This window comes from Cydia strobilella, chromosome 24, assembly GCF_947568885.1.
Source record: "Cydia strobilella chromosome 24, ilCydStro3.1, whole genome shotgun sequence".
Lineage (NCBI taxonomy): Eukaryota > Metazoa > Arthropoda > Insecta > Lepidoptera > Tortricidae > Cydia > Cydia strobilella.
The window spans coordinates 286,052-307,582 of record NC_086064.1 but is presented as its reverse complement, the minus strand read 5'-3'; the positions used below and the strand labels follow the sequence as shown (position 1 = coordinate 307,582).

At 43.5% G+C, this 21,531-nt stretch overlaps 1 protein-coding gene across 1 annotated transcript in view; it reads left to right on the top strand.

Annotated features, from left to right (window-relative positions):
* Window positions 1-21,531, top strand: part of LOC134752316 (uncharacterized) — a 38,372-nt gene that overhangs the window by 14,667 nt on the left and 2,174 nt on the right. The window contains exons 5-9 of the mRNA XM_063687986.1: window positions 11,044-11,181; window positions 12,850-12,970; window positions 15,923-16,111; window positions 18,910-19,035; window positions 20,075-20,187. Of these exons, the coding sequence (XP_063544056.1) occupies window positions 11,044-11,181; window positions 12,850-12,970; window positions 15,923-16,111; window positions 18,910-19,035; window positions 20,075-20,187 (687 nt within the window). The remainder of the gene's footprint in view (window positions 1-11,043; window positions 11,182-12,849; window positions 12,971-15,922; window positions 16,112-18,909; window positions 19,036-20,074; window positions 20,188-21,531) is intronic.

Sequence of the window (21,531 nt, the reverse complement as noted above, 5' to 3'; positions counted from 1 at the left end):
AGACATAATCAGTTTTTGGATAAAACGTTTTAGTAGTCAATGTATCTCTTCTACGAGGGTTCAAACATCCACCTTCTTTGTGTCGCTTAGATTCTTGCGAATGTTTAATGAAAAGTTTATACTTTAAACTTTTATCACCGCTCAGTTGACCGCTTGGTGTGAATCCTCTACGGTGAGCGTTTGTGATGTCTAAAATCTCATTATAATCCTTTACATCGTCTTTCGAAATGATATCCCTGTTTGGTATTTTTTGAAAGATGAGTTCACTTAGACCAGGCGTCAGTTTAAAGGTTGAATCTTTGATATGTATTTTATCATTGATTATTTTAATTTGACTATCTCCAATATACATTTTGTTTCCTTCGAGATAAACACCGAATGGTATTTTCAATGTTTTAGAAAAGTGTTTGAGATATTTTTGATAATCGCTTTGATTTAATACACTGCTATGATTAATCTCATCATCATCATTACTCCCAAGAGCCGACTTCATAGTTTCCTCGTCATCATCATCATCATCATCATCATCATCATCGTCATCATCATCATAATCCAACTGTTGTATTTTTGTTTGAAGATTTTCATTCCGCTTAATCTGTTTACTATGGGGTTCTTCTTCTTCTGTTTTAGTCCAATATTTCCTTTTACGCGATTGTGACGTTGGTAATGGTGTAGAGGTGTTATTTTTATTTTTTTTAATTTTGTTCAAGGGAGGACTAGGGGGAGGAGAGTTATTCATGAATACCGCTGGTTTAGCATTCTCATTGTCTCCTTTAGATTCTAACGCTTTAGTCATTAAAACATTGAGCGGTTTTGTAATTGGTTCAAAGGTTTGTGCCAGTGATGTGTCGAGAGATGACTTATCTGCTCGCAATGCCTTTACTTTTTTCTTTACACTCTCAATGGAATCTACGAGTTTCCGTTTCAACTTTTTATTACCAAACATATTTTCTATTTAGTGCATGTGCTGTTGTTGCTGCTGTTGTTGTTGTTGTTGTTGTTATTGTACTATGTTGATAGGTATGTAAATAATAGTAATAATAATAAAAAAAAGAGGTTGTTCCTCAGTAGCTGACAACATAAAACTGATAATAAACCGCAGATGGTACTTAACTTTATACAATAATGAAAACGTCAAATCCTTTACGATATCTACCCTTATTAATGTCTCTCTCCTTGTCGATTGTTAAAAAAGTGTACTTTTTCTCCCAACACTCACGACAAACTTCCTTAAACTTTTCCCAACTCATATCAGTGTTCACGTGATCATCATAGGCATGTTTTAAATTCAACTCGTCCTGTTTGAATAGCAATATAAGATTGGCATTATCACGTACCAATTGTTTAGGTATCCTACTATATGTTTGGCATAAGTAGAAACAATCTAACCAACGATGACGTCCCATGGCGAAGTACTGACGGATTGCATCTTGATCTTCCAAAGCTACATCATCAAACACAATGACGCTGTCTTCTGAGGCATCCGCCGGTGGGACAACCTGACTCTTATCGTTGTACGTGTGAAACGGTATGTCACCAGCTCGCTTTAAAACTTTACTCAGAAACTTGTATTTCGGTTGGTTTAATGATTTCGAATAAAGATAAACATTATGAAACTTTATACCGTTCGGATCTAAAAGTAGAGACAACAGGACATTAGTCTTACCACAGTTGGAGGGTCCACAGATGAGACATCTAATATTGTTCGCCAACAATGATCCGTGTTTGAAGACGCGAGTTAAAGCTGCTGTTGTAGATTGATTTCTACATAGTTTGACATAATCGTCTGATGTAGTCCAATCTTTAACCGTAAGCGACGTGTTTTGTTTTTTAAGTTTCATTTTATTGTGATCTATTGAATCGTTAGGACGCGTATTTATATATATACTTACAAATATGTCAACATCATCATCATCATCATCATCATCCCCATCACAAGAATCTTTGTATGAGATGTTCAACATGAAGGTGATGATTGAACCACCACCACCACCACCACCACCACCACCACCACCACCACCTGCTGATATCAATCATCATCATTCTCATCATCATCATCATCATCGAGAATCGAGAAATGAGGGACATAAGCAGCGGCATCAGCAGTCGGAGTGGGAGTCGAAGCGGGAGCCGGAGCTAGAGACGGAGACGGTGCCGGAGCTAGAGATAGAGCTAGAGACGGAGACGGAGACGGTGCCGGAGCTAGAGATAGATCTAGAGACGGAGACGGAGACGGTGCCGGAGCTAGAGATAGATCTAGAGACGGAGACGGAGACGGAGACGGAGCTAGAGATGGAGCTAGAGACGGAGACGGAGATGGACACGAGTATTATAGATGCAATGAGAGTGATCTGTGAGTGTTTTTTTTTATTGTGAATGCTGTAATTAAAATATATGTGAGAACATATCGCATGCACACACAGTCGATTATAGATACTTAATATGATAACACACACCGGTGGGGTTAGTGTTAATCATAATTTCAAACAGCGAAGACGGACGTCGAGCCATCGAGCTGCAACAATATCTCGTCACAACAACAACAGCAGTGGTGGTGGTATTATTAATAGCTTAATTAATAATCTACCATTCGAAGCTCACATACCCGGTTACAATTATTGCGGTCCCGGTACAAGATTGAAGGAGAGATTGGCTCACAACGTTCCGGGCGTGAACCCGCTCGACGAAGCTTGTCAATTACATGATATTGCCTACTCACGTGATAAAACATTGGAGGGACGCCATCGAGCAGATCTGCGATTGGCTGAAGCTGCTAGACACCGCTTGAGCGCTACTAACGGCTCTATAGGTGAACGAATAGCTTCTTTGGCGGTAGATAAGATTATGAGATTTAAAGTTAAACGCGGAATGGGTGGTGGTGGTGGTGTGGTTCCAATTTCGAAAGTTATAAAGGCAAGCCGCGATGCGGTTAAAAAACAAATTGCAAAAAAGAAACCAACTACCACTCCTACTACTACTACACTGCTCAAAGTGGGCGTGAAAGCTGCAAAACAATGCATTAAAGGGAAAATTGTAAAACAACAACGTAAACAACGAATCATCCCAATACCAAAGAGTGGTGGCTTCCTACCTTTGATACCGCTACTGAGCGCTTTAGCAGCCGCGGGAACTTTAGCCGGTGGAGTCACCACCGCTGCTAAAAATATCTACGAAATGGTGAAGAAGAATAAAAATAATAATAATAGCGACGGCGGCGGCGGCGGTGGCGGCAGTAAGATTATTGGCAAAGGTTTATATTTAGCACCTTATAAACGCGGTATGGGACTCTACATCACACCACCACCACCAGCAGCAGCAACAGCAGCAGCAGCAAAAAAAAAAAAAAAACAAGAAATTAAATTTACCGCCAATAGGTAAAGCCCTCACCGACCTGGATATAGTAAGATGCGTTCATAGAGAGAAAATCCCGTACTTTAGAGGTGTTTTCATGCGAGATAATCTTCCAACGAAACCACACTACTATGAAACTGGTATTATTAATTTAGACACAGAACGGGGAGAGGGTACACATTGGTGTGCTTATGCCAAGAAGGGTGGTTATTGCTTGTATTTTGACAGCTTCGGTGATTTGAGACCTCCTAGGGAGTTTATTGATTATATTAACAATTCTACCGCTGCTCTCAGCATGCAAGTAGAGTATAATTACAATCGATTACAGAAATTTAATACTGTAAACTGTGGACATTTATGCTTGGAATTCCTATATAAGTACGCTAAACGCTTGTTTTAAATAAATAACAAAAGCATTACACGTGTGGTTTCATTCTTACTAAGATCGTTGCCCGTAAACCACCATTACCACCACCACCACCACCACCACCACCACCACCACCACCATCGACACACAACCATTATTATCATCATCACCTAAGGGTCGCTCGCTATGACATCATTAACCTCATTCACAATAAGTCTAAACGGTAATGAGTCCATTTTGAATGTAGACTTTCAACCGGCTCTAGAATTGGACAGTGATGGTTTTTATGAGTGCGCGCTAGTGTACTTTAAGACTTTCAACTCTATTCCAAATGTTGATCAGACCAATAACCTGTTTCATTATGGAGATAAAATTATTACAATTCCAGAAGGTTCGTATGAGCTCAATGATATAATAAATCACTTGAATCGTGAAATGATTAAGCTGGCTAATGGTGACGCTGAAAAATTGATTGATATCTCTGTAAACAGCAACACCTCCAAGTGTATGATGTACTCACCAAAGTTGGATATTCACTTTAACAAACCAAACACTATCGGATCACTCTTTGGTTATTCACAAAAAACGCTGAAAGCTAAAACAGTGCATTGGTCAGACGAATCGATCAACATACTCATAACAAACACTATAAGAATAGAGTGTAATATTGTGGAGGGCTCATTCGTAAACAACAAGCCCTCGCATGTAATACATGAGTTTTCACCTGACGTCCCGCCCGGTTATCAAATAATTGAACAACCATCTAATATTATCTATTTACCTGTCAAGAAGAGTAACACCAACCTGCAAAACATTGAAGTGCGCATAGTAAACGAGTCTGGTGATACAGTGAATTTCCGAGGTGAAAACATCTCACTTCGTTTGCATATTCGTAAAAAGTAAAATGATTATTCATAATAATAATAATAAAATCACAGGTTACAACCCCTACACTATCAGTCGAGGTCTTGCTCTCGACGTGAAAAGTACTACTACTACTACTCCTCCTCTAAGACAGCAGCAGCCGTCACTAATACAACAACAACAACAACCAAAGAAATTGACTAGAGAAAACAGCACATTTTTACAGAGTATCGGTTTTAAAGTATGTCCTCGTCATCTATCTTAGACATTGGTGAGCAGGTGTCATTTGATGACTCCATAGAAAGTATAGAATTTCACCCCTACACTCCGTATAATGACTCTTTCAAAAATAATGATAACATCCACATATGTATCAACCGTCAAGATCTAATCCTACTACCGAGTCAGAGTCAAATATTGGTGGAAGGCACAGTGGAGAAAGGGTGTCTACTGACTAACAATGGTGTTGCATTTTTATTTCAAGACATCCGTTATGAATTAAATGGTGTGGAGATTGATCGAGCGAAAAACTGCGGTATCACATCCACTATTAAGGGACTAGTCTCGTACACCAAGGAAATGGAGCATAGTCTTCAGACAGCGGGATGGGAAGTTGGTGCCAAAAAGATACATGATAAGTTTACTTTAACTATACCGCTATCTCATTTCTTGGGCTTCGCCGAGGATTATAAGAAGGTTATAATTAATGGGAAACACGAGTTGATATTAAACCGCGCCAGTACAGATGTAAACTGTTTAGATTTAGCACCCGTTGATCCCGATAAGGTACCGAAACCGCCGGTTCCAAATGGTACCATTGAAATCACTCGTATTGTATGGAGGATGCCAGTCATAAAAGTGTCCGATAAAGAGAAACTGCGCTTAATGTCGTACGCCGAGGGGAGCATACCGGTTCAGATAGCGTTCCGCACGTGGGAACTGTATGAATATCCCATACTACCTGCCTCAGAACGTCATATTTGGTGCATCAAGACTAGCACTCAGCTGGAGAAGCCTCGCTATCTCATTGTCGGTTTCCAAACGGCACGTAGGAACAACAAGACCGAAGATATGAGCATATTCGACCATTGTAATCTTATCAATTGCAGGGCGTATTTGAACGCTCAGTATTATCCATACGATCCCTTTTCGGCTGAATTTAAAACCAATAACTATGCACTCTTATATGATGCATTTACCAATTTCCAACGATCATACTACAACCGTGATCATACCAGCCCTCAAGTAAATTATCCTCATTACAAGACGCAATCTCCATTAATAGTCATTGACACGTCAAGACAGTGTGACAGCTTCAACTCGGGAGCCATCGATATTAAATTGGAAATGGAGTTTAAAGAGAACATTCCCGCCAACACCACAGCATACTGTCTTATTATAAACGATGCGCTATTTGAGTACAACGCTCTCACAAGTACCACACGTAAAATTATACAGTAAAAAAAATATATATATATATATATACACTCACATACACACACATACATACATTGCACTCCACCGCTAACCATCCTCAAATGTAAACGTGTTTGAAATTTGAAAACTAAATAATAATTATGAATAATTCTAATATTAATTTACCTTCTTACACACCATCGATTGATTTCACCGACAATGAGAACGGCGGCGGCGGCGGCGGTCAGTGTGAGCTGAGTAAGAGTGTTTACAATCTAGCGGTGAAAAGCTATCCTACTCTAATTAAAAACATCCATGTGTATTTAAAGCTGCAATTTATTGAAGCTAAAATCAGCTTACAAACCTACGTGAGTTTAAATGGAGAACACGAACTCACATGTGAAGAATGGAAAGCGATGTTTGCGAAGAAAGCTGCCCTCATTGGAGAGTTTTATCAAAACCCATTAAGTGTGTCACCGCAGCTGCTTCAGTGTCATCGTCTTCAAGTATGCGTCTCTCCACCAGTACTTTTCCTCGTTGATGTGGAAACAGCATTTAACTCACACAACCCTCTGGTAATAAATAATGTGGAATGGCGTCACATTGAATGCATTATGGAGTGTATTAACGCTAGAATTGAATACTTGAACAAGCTAAAGTCGACCTATGAGAACCGCCTCAACTTCTTTAAGAAGCATTTCAAGGCACATCGTCCCACCAACGTTCAAGAGGCTCGCAACATTATACATGGATTATGCAATATAAATGATATTGTTGACTCAGAAATAAAGTGTTATGCTGCTAACGTTCTATGTAATACCTACTTTTTCCAGTGAGGAAATGGTTGTGGTTTTTTTTTTTAAATAAATTATTGCGCAAGAAAAAAAAATGACCTTGTTATTTTAGCATAGAAACCCTTATCAGCTCTAACCTGTGGTTAGAGTGGTGTAGTTATAATTAGTGATAAGCATAACATGTTCGCCCAAATTAAAAGGAAAAAAAAATCTCTGCGGTAGAGATGAAAAGCGATTTATCTTAGATGATGGTGTCAAAACCCTAGCATTGGGGGCATTATAAAATAAATAATGGCTAAAAACTCTTACTCTTTTATTTTATTTACACAGACACGCGTACATTACAAATCTATAAACACATACAACTTCTTGCCTATTAAGGGATTCTTCAACTCCATGAACCACATAGTGCCTTCTTTCCATATTATCATCCTTTGTTTGCATGGAACAGCGAGGAATGTTCTAATTTTGTGCCTGGTTAGAATCTCCTGCAGAATCCCTTCCGCATGGAAATCCGAATGTAACGCCACCGTCGAATGTTCCGTCAGCTGCTCCTTAAGGACCTTTTTCAGCTCCTTTCGCGCAGCACCCCATTTATTAATATCGATGTCAGGAGCGAGCGCCTCAACGCTTGAGATGAATAGAAGATTATCCTCACTCTTATCTCCGCTACATTTAAAATTGTATGTAATTCCCTCATTGTTAAACCACAACTTTATGCAAAGCGCAATTGCGTAATCCATTTTTGTATTGAATTTAATATAAACGTTGACACTCGTTGCTGGTCTATGAAATTGTGAAGACAATTAATAATTTATTAAAACATATTCGTTACAAATAGAACAATAAACGGTCCCATTAGATAACAAATATTTCACAATATCGAACTACGCTGCGGTTAGGACTGATATGAACAACCGCAGAAGTGCCTACAAAACATTTATACCTATAATGGTCCAAACCCCGTATAAAACATTTATACCTACTGTTATAAAAATGAACACCCATTTAAATTGGCGCTTAGGTCGTTTAGAACCATATTAGTATGGGTACGCCGCTAAAAACGACTTAAGCGACAGTGGTCCAGACTCCTTAAAAATACACTACTCACGCGCCAGAGGGCGTCACGAGACCGAGGTATCTAGACTATCTAGCGAAAACAAAACAGGATCACGTCTTCAGCCGTCAGCGGAGCTAGGGCACTGGTGGTCGCGCCGCTCGACCCCGCCTTCCACGCGCCAGAGGGCGTCACGAGACCGAGGTATCTAGACTATCTAGCGAAAACAAAACAGGATCACGTCTTCAGCCGTCAGCGGAGCTAGGGCACTGGTGGTCGCGCCGCTCGACCCCGCCTTCCACGCGCCAGAGGGCGTCACGAGACCGAGGTATCTAGACTATCTAGCGAAAACAAAACAGGATCACGTCTTCAGCCGTCAGCGGAGCTAGGGCACTGGTGGTCGCGCCGCTCGACCCCGCCTTCCACGCGCCAGAGGGCGTCACGAGACCGAGGTATCTAGACTATCTAGCGAAAACAAAACAGGATCACGTCTTCAGCCGTCAGCGGAGCTAGGGCACTGGTGGTCGCGCCGCTCGACCCCGCCTTCCACGCGCCAGAGGGCGTCACGAGACCGAGGTATCTAGACTATCTAGCGAAAACAAAACAGGATCACGTCTTCAGCCGTCAGCGGAGCTAGGGCACTGGTGGTCGCGCCGCTCGACCCCGCCTTCCACGCGCCAGAGGGCGTCACGAGACCGAGGTATCTAGACTATCTAGCGAAAACAAAACAGGATCACGTCTTCAGCCGTCAGCGGAGCTAGGGCACTGGTGGTCGCGCCGCTCGACCCCGCCTTCCACGCGCCAGAGGGCGTCACGAGACCGAGGTATCTAGACTATCTAGCGAAAACAAAACAGGATCACGTCTTCAGCCGTCAGCGGAGCTAGGGCACTGGTGGTCGCGCCGCTCGACCCCGCCTTCCACGCGCCAGAGGGCGTCACGAGACCGAGGTATCTAGACTATCTAGCGAAAACAAAACAGGATCACGTCTTCAGCCGTCAGCGGAGCTAGGGCACTGGTGGTCGCGCCGCTCGACCCCGCCTTCCACGCGCCAGAGGGCGTCACGAGACCGAGGTATCTAGACTATCTAGCGAAAACAAAACAGGATCACGTCTTCAGCCGTCAGCGGAGCTAGGGCACTGGTGGTCGCGCCGCTCGACCCCGCCTTCCACGCGCCAGAGGGCGTCACGAGACCGAGGTATCTAGACTATCTAGCGAAAACAAAACAGGATCACGTCTTCAGCCGTCAGCGGAGCTAGGGCACTGGTGGTCGCGCCGCTCGACCCCGCCTTCCACGCGCCAGAGGGCGTCACGAGACCGAGGTATCTAGACTATCTAGCGAAAACAAAACAGGATCACGTCTTCAGCCGTCAGCGGAGCTAGGGCACTGGTGGTCGCGCCGCTCGACCCCGCCTTCCACGCGCCAGAGGGCGTCACGAGACCGAGGTATCTAGACTATCTAGCGAAAACAAAACAGGATCACGTCTTCAGCCGTCAGCGGAGCTAGGGCACTGGTGGTCGCGCCGCTCGACCCCGCCTTCCACGCGCCAGAGGGCGTCACGAGACCGAGGTATCTAGACTATCTAGCGAAAACAAAACAGGATCACGTCTTCAGCCGTCAGCGGAGCTAGGGCACTGGTGGTCGCGCCGCTCGACCCCGCCTTCCACGCGCCAGAGGGCGTCACGAGACCGAGGTATCTAGACTATCTAGCGAAAACAAAACAGGATCACGTCTTCAGCCGTCAGCGGAGCTAGGGCACTGGTGGTCGCGCCGCTCGACCCCGCCTTCCACGCGCCAGAGGGCGTCACGAGACCGAGGTATCTAGACTATCTAGCGAAAACAAAACAGGATCACGTCTTCAGCCGTCAGCGGAGCTAGGGCACTGGTGGTCGCGCCGCTCGACCCCGCCTTCCACGCGCCAGAGGGCGTCACGAGACCGAGGTATCTAGACTATCTAGCGAAAACAAAACAGGATCACGTCTTCAGCCGTCAGCGGAGCTAGGGCACTGGTGGTCGCGCCGCTCGACCCCGCCTTCCACGCGCCAGAGGGCGTCACGAGACCGAGGTATCTAGACTATCTAGCGAAAACAAAACAGGATCACGTCTTCAGCCGTCAGCGGAGCTAGGGCACTGGTGGTCGCGCCGCTCGACCCCGCCTTCCACGCGCCAGAGGGCGTCACGAGACCGAGGTATCTAGACTATCTAGCGAAAACAAAACAGGATCACGTCTTCAGCCGTCAGCGGAGCTAGGGCACTGGTGGTCGCGCCGCTCGACCCCGCCTTCCACGCGCCAGAGGGCGTCACGAGACCGAGGTATCTAGACTATCTAGCGAAAACAAAACAGAATCACGTCTTCAGCCGTCAGCGGAGCTAGGGCACTGGTGGTCGCGCCGCTCGACCCCGCCAGAGGGATTCATAAGACCAAGGTATCTAGCAAAAACAAAACAGGATCACGTCTTGTTGACAGCCCTCCCGCCTGACACCGACGGCGGAGCCAGAAGAGTGGTGGTCGATTCCTGGCTGTTGGCACTACCCGCACCGCAGCCCGGCCTCGCTTTCCACGCGCCAGTCTAAGGTCATCATAATTCGCTTGCCCTTGTCCCATTGGGGTCGGCGCAGCATGTCTTTTTCTTCCATACCTCTCTGCCAGTCTAAGGTATGAAGCGAAAACAAAACAGGATCACGTCTTGTTGACAGCCCTCCGTCTGACACCGACGGCGGAGCTAGAGCAGCCGTGGTGGCGCACAAAACGGTGAGTCATAAGAGCGACGTTAAATTAGCGAATCAATACGTCGGTAGAAAAGCGAAATTTAAATATTTCTATGGATAAACGGTTCGCAAAGACTTTAAAAACTGCTTACAATCAGCCGGATGTATGTTTGTGAAAAAATTATTGCCACACGTGATTTTTTTTCACCTCACGTCTCAGAAGATCAACGCTAGAAGTCGTCATCATCATGCTGAGTCATGTCACGTGTAAATTCATTTCATAATGCAGTGTATGCACAGAATAAGTAATAGTATTATCATACAGAACGGCCACGCACACCGCCCCGCCCCGATCGAATTACGCGCCTCGCTATGACGCATGACGCGTGTACGAACGTGCCGTTCACACATAGAAACGCGAATGATTTTCAATGTATAGCGTGTCGCCATGTGGTATAAGGTTGTAAAATAAGAACATGGCTTCAGGGTGTCGCTATCGCTGCGTATCCGCGGCGGCGCGGCGCTGGGCGAGCTGAAGCTGGAGCTGTTCTCGGAGGCGTGCGCGCGCACGGCGGCCATCTTTATTGCGCTGCTGCCCGCCTACGTCGGCTCAGCCTTCCACAGGTAGTCAGGCTAAGATACTCGTAACTCTCCACAGGTAGTCAGGCCAAGTCTCCAGTCTGTACCAACCTGGTAAGTGGTAAGCAACAGAGTGCGGAAGGTACATCGTAAACATCAAATTCCCATGAAAATATATTTCTTTTGTTACAGAATAGTCTGTGCAGACTTACACAGTTAGCTTAGCGGAACTCAGGCACTTGCCTTACTTAGATAAGATGTCACTTTTAGTCCTAATAAACATTGGAGGAGATTCGTATGTTATTACTGTTGATCGTAGTTACAATCATGATGTTTTAACTAAATTTTCTAAACCAAATACTGGCTGATTGTGACGCACTTTATGTAACATAAACATCATTTCTATTAAAGCCTGACCAGTAATATATGATCACACGCCATGTTGCGGAATTTCACTGGAACTATTGTTTTCATACTAAACTGAACTGTTACCCTATACATGAGAATAAAAGCGCCCTCTTGACAATGATCATATATTACTGATTACTAAGGCTTTACTCACTTTCAAACAATAAATATTTTTTATTTGTATTTTGTATTTTTAAAGGTATATACCTATATAAAACCTTTTTACATCGAAGACCGCGACCATCGATAAAAAAAATACATTTATGACAATAATGACAATGCCAATCAAATGACATTTACCATGACATTTACCTATATTTATACTTCTAATATTTGTTAACTTTATAAACTTTAACAATAACAATTTTAAATCTGTGCGGATAAAGATAGCGTCATACCAGTGATTCAGTGATACAGTAGTGATCTCAAGATGCTGGTGCCTGAGGCGGGCGCGACGGGCGAGCTGGTCCTCAAGGTGATCGGGCCCGAGGGCCAGGCGCTCGTCGCCTACTACCCTGAGGACACTCTCGTTGAGGAGCTGAAGAACCGGTGAGTTTCAGCTATTTCAGCTTGTTGACAATAGGGAATATTAGGCGAAATTCTGCGCAGAGGGCGCCACTACCACAATCTGAGGGTCTGTCGCGAAACAAGAAAATCGAAATTTCATTATCTAGCATCTCTGTCACTTGCATATTTGAGCGATAAAAAGGCAGATAGCGAAATTTCGGTTTCGCCCCGGTAGGTTCTGTGTAAACAAACCGCCTTGATGCATCAATGTCATATTTTATTATCTCTGAAAACTTGTAAAAAACCTGTTAAAGGCAAATGTATAAGTTACTCTATGGTTTACTAAACGGGCTAGTGATGCATTCTGGTGGCAGAACATTGCAGTTATATCCCCTATACCCGCTCGGTGTTTTGTTTTTAAAACTGTTCAAGAATGGACAATCTCTCTGTGGATAATCCCTGCCGTGTCTCTGAAACGGTTTACTGATGTTTCGGCGAAAATTACTTGACAAACTTTCAGTTCCCAAACTATTTATCCCATATTTTTAGTTGGGCGAAATTTCATTTTGCAAATTTACATAATCCAACCTAACCTATCCCAACCTAGTACATCATTTTCATTTCGCAAGTATGGGGTTGGGAAATAAAATGGTTGCGAAGTAAGGTTATGCCAACGATTGGTTTGCCAAATGAAACTTTGGCGAAAAGTTGGTTGCCAAGTGAAATTTGGCGAAATAAATTTCGCCAAAAAGGAAGTACACCATCTGAAACTTATTAACTTGATATTGAGTGTGTCAGGGCGATCGAGCACTTCTACCGCGGTGAAGCGGGAGCAGCACGCTACAAGCTGGTGCGCGTCTGCGACTCTTCCACCCTGCACGACTTCCTGACCCTGGCGCAGCAGCAGCTGCAGCCCCAGGTCAGTCTACCGTCTGTGAGGAGCAGGGCCTGACCTGGTGCCGTCGACACCTCCACCCTACACGACTTCCTGACCCTCGCGCAGCAGCAGCTGCAGCCCCAGGTCAGTCTACCGTCTGTGAGGAGCAGGGCCTGACCTGGTGCCGTCTACACCACCCTGCACGACTTCCTGACCCACGCACAGCAGCAGCTGCAGCCCCAGGTCAGTCTACCGTCTGTGAGGAGCAAGGTCTGAACTGGTGCCGTCTACACCACCCTACACGACTTCCTGACCCTGGCGCAGTAGCAGCTGCAGCCCCAGGGCAGTCTACCGTCTGTGAGGAGCTGGGCCTGACCTGGTGCCGTCTACACCACCCTACACGACTTCCTGACCCTGGCGCAGCAGCAGCTGCAGCCGCAGGTCAGTCTACCGTCTGTAAAGAGCAGCGCCTGACCTAGTGCCGTCTACACCTCCACCCTACACGACTTCCTGACCCTCGCGCAGCTGCAGCTGCAGCTCCAGGTCAGTCTACCGTCTGTGAGGAGCAGGGTCTGGCCTGGTGCCGTCTACTCCTCCACCCTACACGACTTCCTGACCCACGCGCAGCAGCAGCTGCAGCCCCAGGTCAATCTACCGTCTGTGAGGAGCAGAGCCTGACCTGGTGCCGTCTACACCTCCACCCTACACGACTTCCTGACCCTCGCGCAGCTGCAGCCCCAGGTCAGTCTACCGTCTGTGAGGAGCAGGGCCTGACCTGGTGCCGTCTATACCTCCACCCTACACGACTTCTTGACCCTGGCGCAGCAGCAGCTGCAGCCCCAGGTCAGTCTACCGTCTGTGAGGAGCAGGGCCTCACGTGGTGCCGTCTACACCTCCACCCTACACGACTTCCTGACCCTTGCGCAGCAGCAGCTGCAGCCCCAGTTCAGTCTACCGTCTGTGAGGAGCAGGACCTGACCTGGTGTCGTCTACACCTCCACCCTACACGACTTCCTGACCCTGGCGCAGCAGCAGCTGCAACCCCAGGTCAGTTTACCGGCACTTAAGGTCAGCGCGTAATCCACCATCGTCCATCCACACTTTCCTAATTTATGCAGACATCTTATGATCTTATTTAATCCATGTCGTCGTTTTCCTGTATTTTCTGTCTCGCTCAGTCTTCTGCTTCTTCAAGTTGCATCTAGAGACAAAGATAAAGAGATGAAGATTTATTATTCAAGTAGGCATAGTACAATGCGCTTATGAACGTCAAATAATTAAAGCTTACCCTTACACCTCTGCCCACAGAACAGTTCTGTGCCTCTGCCATATCTCCTCGAGGCAGAGGCTCTGCCTCGAGATATAAATCCCCCCTCAATAGGGTATTTTCCACATGTTGAATTTTATAGCTAAATCTAGTTAAATAGATGAGCAATTTATCACAATAAATTGAAAACTGAAAAAATATATGGGTTTAATAAAATAGGAAAAAAATAAGGTTAAGAGGCCGTAGTCGATTTTGGAGCAAAAATGTAAAATTGATAGATTTAGTCGTTGAAATTATACACGTTTTGTTCGTAATATCTAAATAACAAGTATTGATTTCTATTAGCACGTCTTCTCATCTTGCCTTTTAATAATGAGGTCGCGAGCGTGCGTCACCGGTAATGAATGAAGAGAAGGGGCAGTTTTTAAAAATTCATCAAAAAATCATGGTGGTAAATTATACAAATTGATGTATAAGTATAGTTTAAGCAAATGTTGTAGATTGTTTAAAATTACGATTTTCAGAAAAATTGTCACTTGTTTTGAAGTAATTTCTGGAGAAAATTGATTTCGTCTAACTTTCATTTAAACTACTTCAAAGTCATAATAATAAAAATGTAGTCTGATAAACATCAAGTACAGGATATGTGTAATACAAAATTACCATGTTTAGCCGTCCAAACTTTACGAAATTTACAAATAAGAGCGACAAAATCAGTGCTTTACGCGTGTTTACCTAAACGTCCATCAGCAAAGCAAACATTACTAATTTAGTGAGTCTGTTTTCAAAAAACTGATCTGATAAAAGGTAAGATAAGAAGACGTGCTAATAGAAACCAGTACTTGTTATTTCAATTAGGTAACAAAAGGTGTAAAATTTCACGGACTAAATCTATCAATTTTACATTTTTGCGACTAAAATCGACACCGGCCTCTTAAGTACCATTTGATTCCTTACATTTTATTTAAAAAAAAATGGCAATAGTATACTTAAACGCAATATTACACCTACAAAATCACATACATAACATACACTGTGTAACATATTATTATATTCAGTTTCTATTTGCGATTTCCTATAATTGACTCTGTAATGTTATTTAAAAAGTTAAAGTAATATTTTATAGGTGTTGGAATTCCTTGTAAAAATAAATAAAAAAATAAAAAAATGTGGAATACCCTATTGTAGGAGGGTATCCCAATATGGGATCGGCAACAAACTCGGCGGAACACATGTGAATGATTCACGGTTAGTTTCACTAGACTTATATTGACCGGGATATAGACCGTGATTACCTTTTGTATTATTTGTGAGCTCCCGATATTTAGACGCAGTTACATGCATCATGTTCACGGGTAACTGCCTATATCGTTTGGATTAAATTGTACTGTAATATTTGTTACAATAAAAAATAGTTAATAATGTGACATGTGACATACATAATGATGATAATTTAGTATAATTTCATAATGACATAATAATATAATATAAGTATGTACCTATTTAATGATATAATTCGTAATGAAACATTTGATAGAATTGTATAATAACAGAAAGATGAATATGTAGAATTATATTAGTGTATAATCACATGAAATAATTACTAACAACACTATTAGCACGTAAGGTTTATCTGTAAGTGCTGATATGTATAATAATAAACAAATAATGTAAATAATGTATATCACGGTCTATATAAGTAGTTGTCGTGTTGTGTTCGTGGGCAGGAGGAGCTGCTGCTGGTGGAGCTGCGCGTGCCGATGGCGGGCGCGCTGGACCTGGGCGCGGTGCGCGCGCCGGCGCCGGCCGCCGTGGCCGCCGCCACCGCCGCGCTGCCGCCGCCGCGCCACCTGCCCCGCCAGCCCAACCTGCAGGCTCTGCTCTCCACCAACGAGCTGTCTCACGAGCTCAGGAAGGTACTGTCCTCCTTCCTAAACCTTTAATGGCTTGGCCAAGCACAAGGCGCGACCGCCGCCCATGCTAACAGGTTAGCGACGTCAAACAGACTGCGTCCCGCTCCCGCCGACCCCTTGCGTCCACGCGGCGCGGACACGCTGTGTCACGCCGTGTGTTTGGCCTAGACGTGTGCGCCGCCATAAAAATTCGCGGCGGCGGCGCGCCGCAGATTTTTCGCGGCGTGGCTGGACCACGCCGGCGTCAAGGTCGTCGGGTGTTGTTCGATGGTTCTTATTAAAAACAAAGTGGAGTTTTTAGCTTTTTTACTATATTTATAAAAACAACATAACATAATGCAATCATTATTGTTCATCTTATAGCCTAAACTGCTAAATAAACTCTACTAGGCCATCAAGAATGCCATGCAGGCTACACAAGTTGCAAATCCTATGTGCGTATTATAAATTACATGCTTTTTGACAGGTCTCATAATTCATGAAATAAAACTATGAAAACGGATTATATCGCGTATATTGAATATATGATACATCCCGGCGTTTCGAACCCTATTGGCGATTGAATTTTATTTACTCGCGTCTAATCGCGATCGTTTAGCGTTGAGAATCAATCCTGCCACTGAAAACACCCGTTCACTGGGCGTACTGCTGGCAGGTGTTGCCAGTACAGCTCTGGCTAGTGCAGCGATCCAAGGAAGAGAATCCATACTAATATTAAAAATGCGAGTCTGTCTCTCTGTGTGTTAGCTCTTCACGCTTAAACCGCTGAACCGATTTAGTTGAAATTTGGTATACAGATAGTTTGAGTCCCGAGGCAGGACATAGGATACTTTTTATCCCAGAACTCACCCCTCAAGGGGGTGAAAAGGGGGGTGGAAATTTGTATGGGGAATCAATAACCGCTGAATCCGATTTAGATGAAACTTGGTATGGGGATATTTTGAGCTGTGGGAAAGGATATAGAATAACTTTTATCTCTGAAATCTTTCTTTAAGGGTGTAAAAAATGGGGTGGAAATGTATAGTGTGGAGCAATTTGGGGGTGAAAAAAGGACGGATTAAAAAGCAGATTTGTTTAAGAATTAAGGTACCCAAATTACTAATTCCACGCAAACGAAGTCGCAGGCAAAAGCTAGTAACAAATAAACCGCAGTAGCCAGATATTTCTAGCACTCCTGAAAAGCGGGATCTGTGTACTCATCGTAACTGAAACTGCTGTGTTTTAATGACAGTTTATTCAAAAGGCTGGAAGTTGTATCGGTCTTTGAAGTACTTGGCATTGTGACTGGATCTGGTGAAGCTATGTCAGTAGGGTCGACAAATCGCTTGATCATATCCGAAAGAAAAACTGCACGCGTGGTGTGCTCTTTTTCGAGGAAAGCGTCAATTGCCGCCTGTGTCCTTGATCGCCGTCGTACGCGACCTAGCGGTGAATTCAATTTTTCGAAATTTAGCTTACGGCGCGAATTTTTAAAATCGCGGCGGCGGCGGCGGCGTGGGGTCTACGGCGCGGCGGCGCCGCGCCGGCGCGGCGCACATGTCTATTGGCCTAGCCTTTGGCGGTTCCCCTGAGCGAGAAGGCGAAATATGATCATATTTTTCTAAAAAAAAAACAAAAATCTTTATTTCAGAACATTCAAGATTCCATACGACTTCCGGTTCGAACGCCATCTTGATAGTAGCCTCGTGATTAATTCCTTTGTTTTTTGCTCATTAATATTGTTTAAAGTGTAATATCGATAGCTTTATTATACAATAATCTAATGTGGTAGTGTGCAGTGAATGGAGAATTAATCTCAAAGCGTGTTTAACCACCATTTTGGAGTCAACGGCCGGTAGTCCACGTGCTTCTCGTAAAATCCAGCTATCGGTTTTACGAGACAACTACAACAACCACCGAACAGCGTCGTGCTTTAGAGCTCTTAGGAGCATTTATTTTGTTCCTACCCTTTTACGTGACATTGGCTACGGGCAACACCGCCCTCAAGTCCATCAAAAAAAGAAGAAGACATCAAACAGACTGCGTCCCGCTCCCGCCGGCCCCTTGCGTCCACGCGGCGCGGACTCGCTCTGTCACGCCGTGTGTTTGGCCAAGCCTTTAGGCGGTTCCCTGAGCCAGAAAGCGAAATATGATCATATTTTTCTAAGAGACGTTGATATTCGTAGACGTGGAAAATATATATGTAGTTCTCGATTATATTATCTTTAGTTTATAAGCTTCCGATACACGAATCATGACACACACTCGATACAATTAATTCCCAAAGTAACCTCTAACTAGGACTTTTAATCCAACTTTACTCGGTTATTTATTACACAATATTTATTAACAATCTTTACTTAAATAGTAATGACCGCTTTTGAATGAGGGCTAACGCGTATGAATTCGCCGCTAGGGGCGCTAGTGTAGATGGTGGTCTTTTCCATAGTTTGAAATGTCAAATGTCACTTCTCACTTCAATGACTGACAGCTGTTCTTTAGTCTTTTGGACTACCATCAACAGAGGCGCCAACTGGTGAGCAAAAAAACGATGGCCCTCATTTCGAAATTGTAAAGGCAACGTTTTTAAAATAAATAAAAATCGACTAAATTCGATCAAAATTGACACTTGACGCGTATGGTCTTTCCTGTTCTTTGTCGCGAAATGTGGCAAACCGACGGAACTGCCTTACCTGGCAAACCGACCGTCGTGCCGTCGCCACGCGCGCAGCCATAAGCGTTAAGTTTTGTGCTGTCCGCTAACGAATTAGCATGTCTCAGCTCAACTATAGTTTGTCCACAGGCTTCCATTTTTGTTATAGATCCTGATTAGCCTCGTGGAGGCAGGCGCTCGGCTGGCGGCGGCCGGGCCACACTACGAGAGGGCCCTGGAGCAACTGCGGGCAGCATTGCAGCCCCCGCGCCCTGCTACACGATCCGTCGTCGAGGTAACGGGGATGCGAAGTGTCTGTCGTTGATTATAAGTTTGGTGGACAACGAGCTGGCAGCAACTGTAAAGATAGTGGATCCCAGGGGAGTCATGTAAACTTCTATCAGTCTCCAGTGTCAGTCTTGAAATCAGTGGGAATTGGGTGACTGCTAAGCTGACGGTACATACGTATTTTTGCCTCATCCATACTATAATCCATACTAATATTATATCCATCCATCCATCCATACTATCCATACTAATCCATATTAATATTATAAATACGAAAGTCTGTCTGTCTGTCTTTTTGTCTGTGTGTTCCCTCTTCACGCTTAAACCGCTGAATCGATTTAAATGACATTTGGCATAGAGATAGGTTGAGTCCCTGAGAAGGACATAGGATAGTTTTTATCCCGAAAATCATCCCTTAAGAAAGTAAAAAGCGGGGTGGAATTGAGATAATTAACGAAGTGCCTGCTAATTTGTGTGCATAATATGCTCAAATTTAGATTGCTATGAGATTTTCTCCAGGCGCTATTCTTACTCTAGCTGCGGTTACTAAGTCCACGCAGACGAAGTCGCGGGCAAAAGCTAGTATTTCATATTTCAGCCAGACGCAGACGGTTAAGTCCCACAGCATAAGCTTGAAGCTCTGCCCGCGTGAACTCTTCTATAATGACAAAGATAGATATAACTCCGTAATAGATGGATACAGTCTAAGAAAAAAACGTGCCTCGAAAATCACGAAAATTTGATTCTCGATCAGATGACGCCACTAGTTTTGGCCTACACTCGTATAGAGGGCGTTGACTGTTTCGTTTGTTATTTATAATTTTAACGCATACCATTGAAAGAACATGGGTCAAAATCATATAAAAATAATTAATGCAAATAAAAAAATCATTTATCCATATTTAAATACATTTTATCGTATTTTTATAAATATTTATTTTTAGTTTTATAGTGTGTCGACAGATGGCAGTGAATTTACTGGGGTTACATAATTTACTATGACAGTACCGCTCTAGTATAAGTTACTCTATGATAATGATGTGCAGGTGATCACGCCGGAGGAGATCGCTCGCCGCATGGCGGAGCAGCAGGAGCAGCCGCGCACACCGCCGCCCGCGGCCGGCGGCGACGCCTACCGCCGCGCACTACTTCTACAGAGGTCTGTTTAACCAAAGATAGATATAACTCCGTAATAGATGGATACAGTCTAAGGAAAAAACGTGCCTCGAAAATCAAGAAAATTTGATTCTCGCTCAGAGGGCGCTACTAGCTTTGGCTAACTGTCGTATAGAGGGCGTTGACGGCTTTGTTTGTTATTTATAATTTTAACGCATATCAGTGAAAGAACATGGGTCAAAATCATATAAAAATAATTAATGCAAATAAAAAAATCATTTATCCATAATATTGTCTTCGGTTACCGCGATAGTTACTCATGAAATAAAACTATGAAAACGGATTATATCGCGTATATTGAATTTATAATACATCCCGACGTTTCGAACTCTTTACAGCGTTCGTGGTCAACGGGTGACTGAGGAAAAATTACAAAGTGCAAAAATACATATAATAATATGGTATTTTTGCATTTTGTAATTTTTCCTCAGTCACCCGTTGACCACGAACGCTGTAAAGAGTTCGAAACGTCGGGATGTATTATAAATTCAATATACGCGATATAATCCGTTTTCATAGTTTTATTTCATTTATCCATATTTAAATACATTTTATCGTATTTTTATAAATCTTCATTTTTAGTTTTAAAGTGTGTCGACAGATGGCAGTGAATTTACTGGGGTTACAAAATTTACTATGACAGTACCGCTCTAGTATAAGTTACTCTATGGTTTAACCGAACCTCCGCTCGTGTTATCACACCCGTCACGTGTTATTATCATCATAGAATAACTTATACTAGAGCGGTACTGTCATAGTAAATTTTGTAACCACAGTAAATTCACTGCCATCTGTCGACACACTTTAAAACTAAAAATGAAGATTTATAAAAATACGATAAAATGTATTTAATATGAATAAATGGTTTTTTTATTTGCATTAATTATTTTTATGATTTTGGTCCATGTTCTTTCACTGATATGCGTAAAAATTGTAAAATAACAAACGAAACCGTCAACGCCATCTATACGACAGTAGGCCAAAGCTAGTAGCGCCCTCTGATCGAGAGTAAAATTTTCTTGATTTTCGAGGCACGTTTTTTCCTTAGACTGTATCCATCTATTACGGAGTTATATCTATCTTTGATATCATTAAACATACTATTGGGCACTCTTTCTTTCAGTAGAGTCATGAACGAGAAGAACCTGTAGAACTTACTTTAAATCCAAACGAAAAACTTTCTCGAATCTGTCCTTTTTTTTATACCACGACGGTGGCAAACAATCATACGGCCCGCCTGATGGTAAGCAGTCACCGTAGTATGGACGCCCGCAACACCAGAGATATTACATGCGCGTTGCCAACCCTTTAAAAACCTGTACTCTCA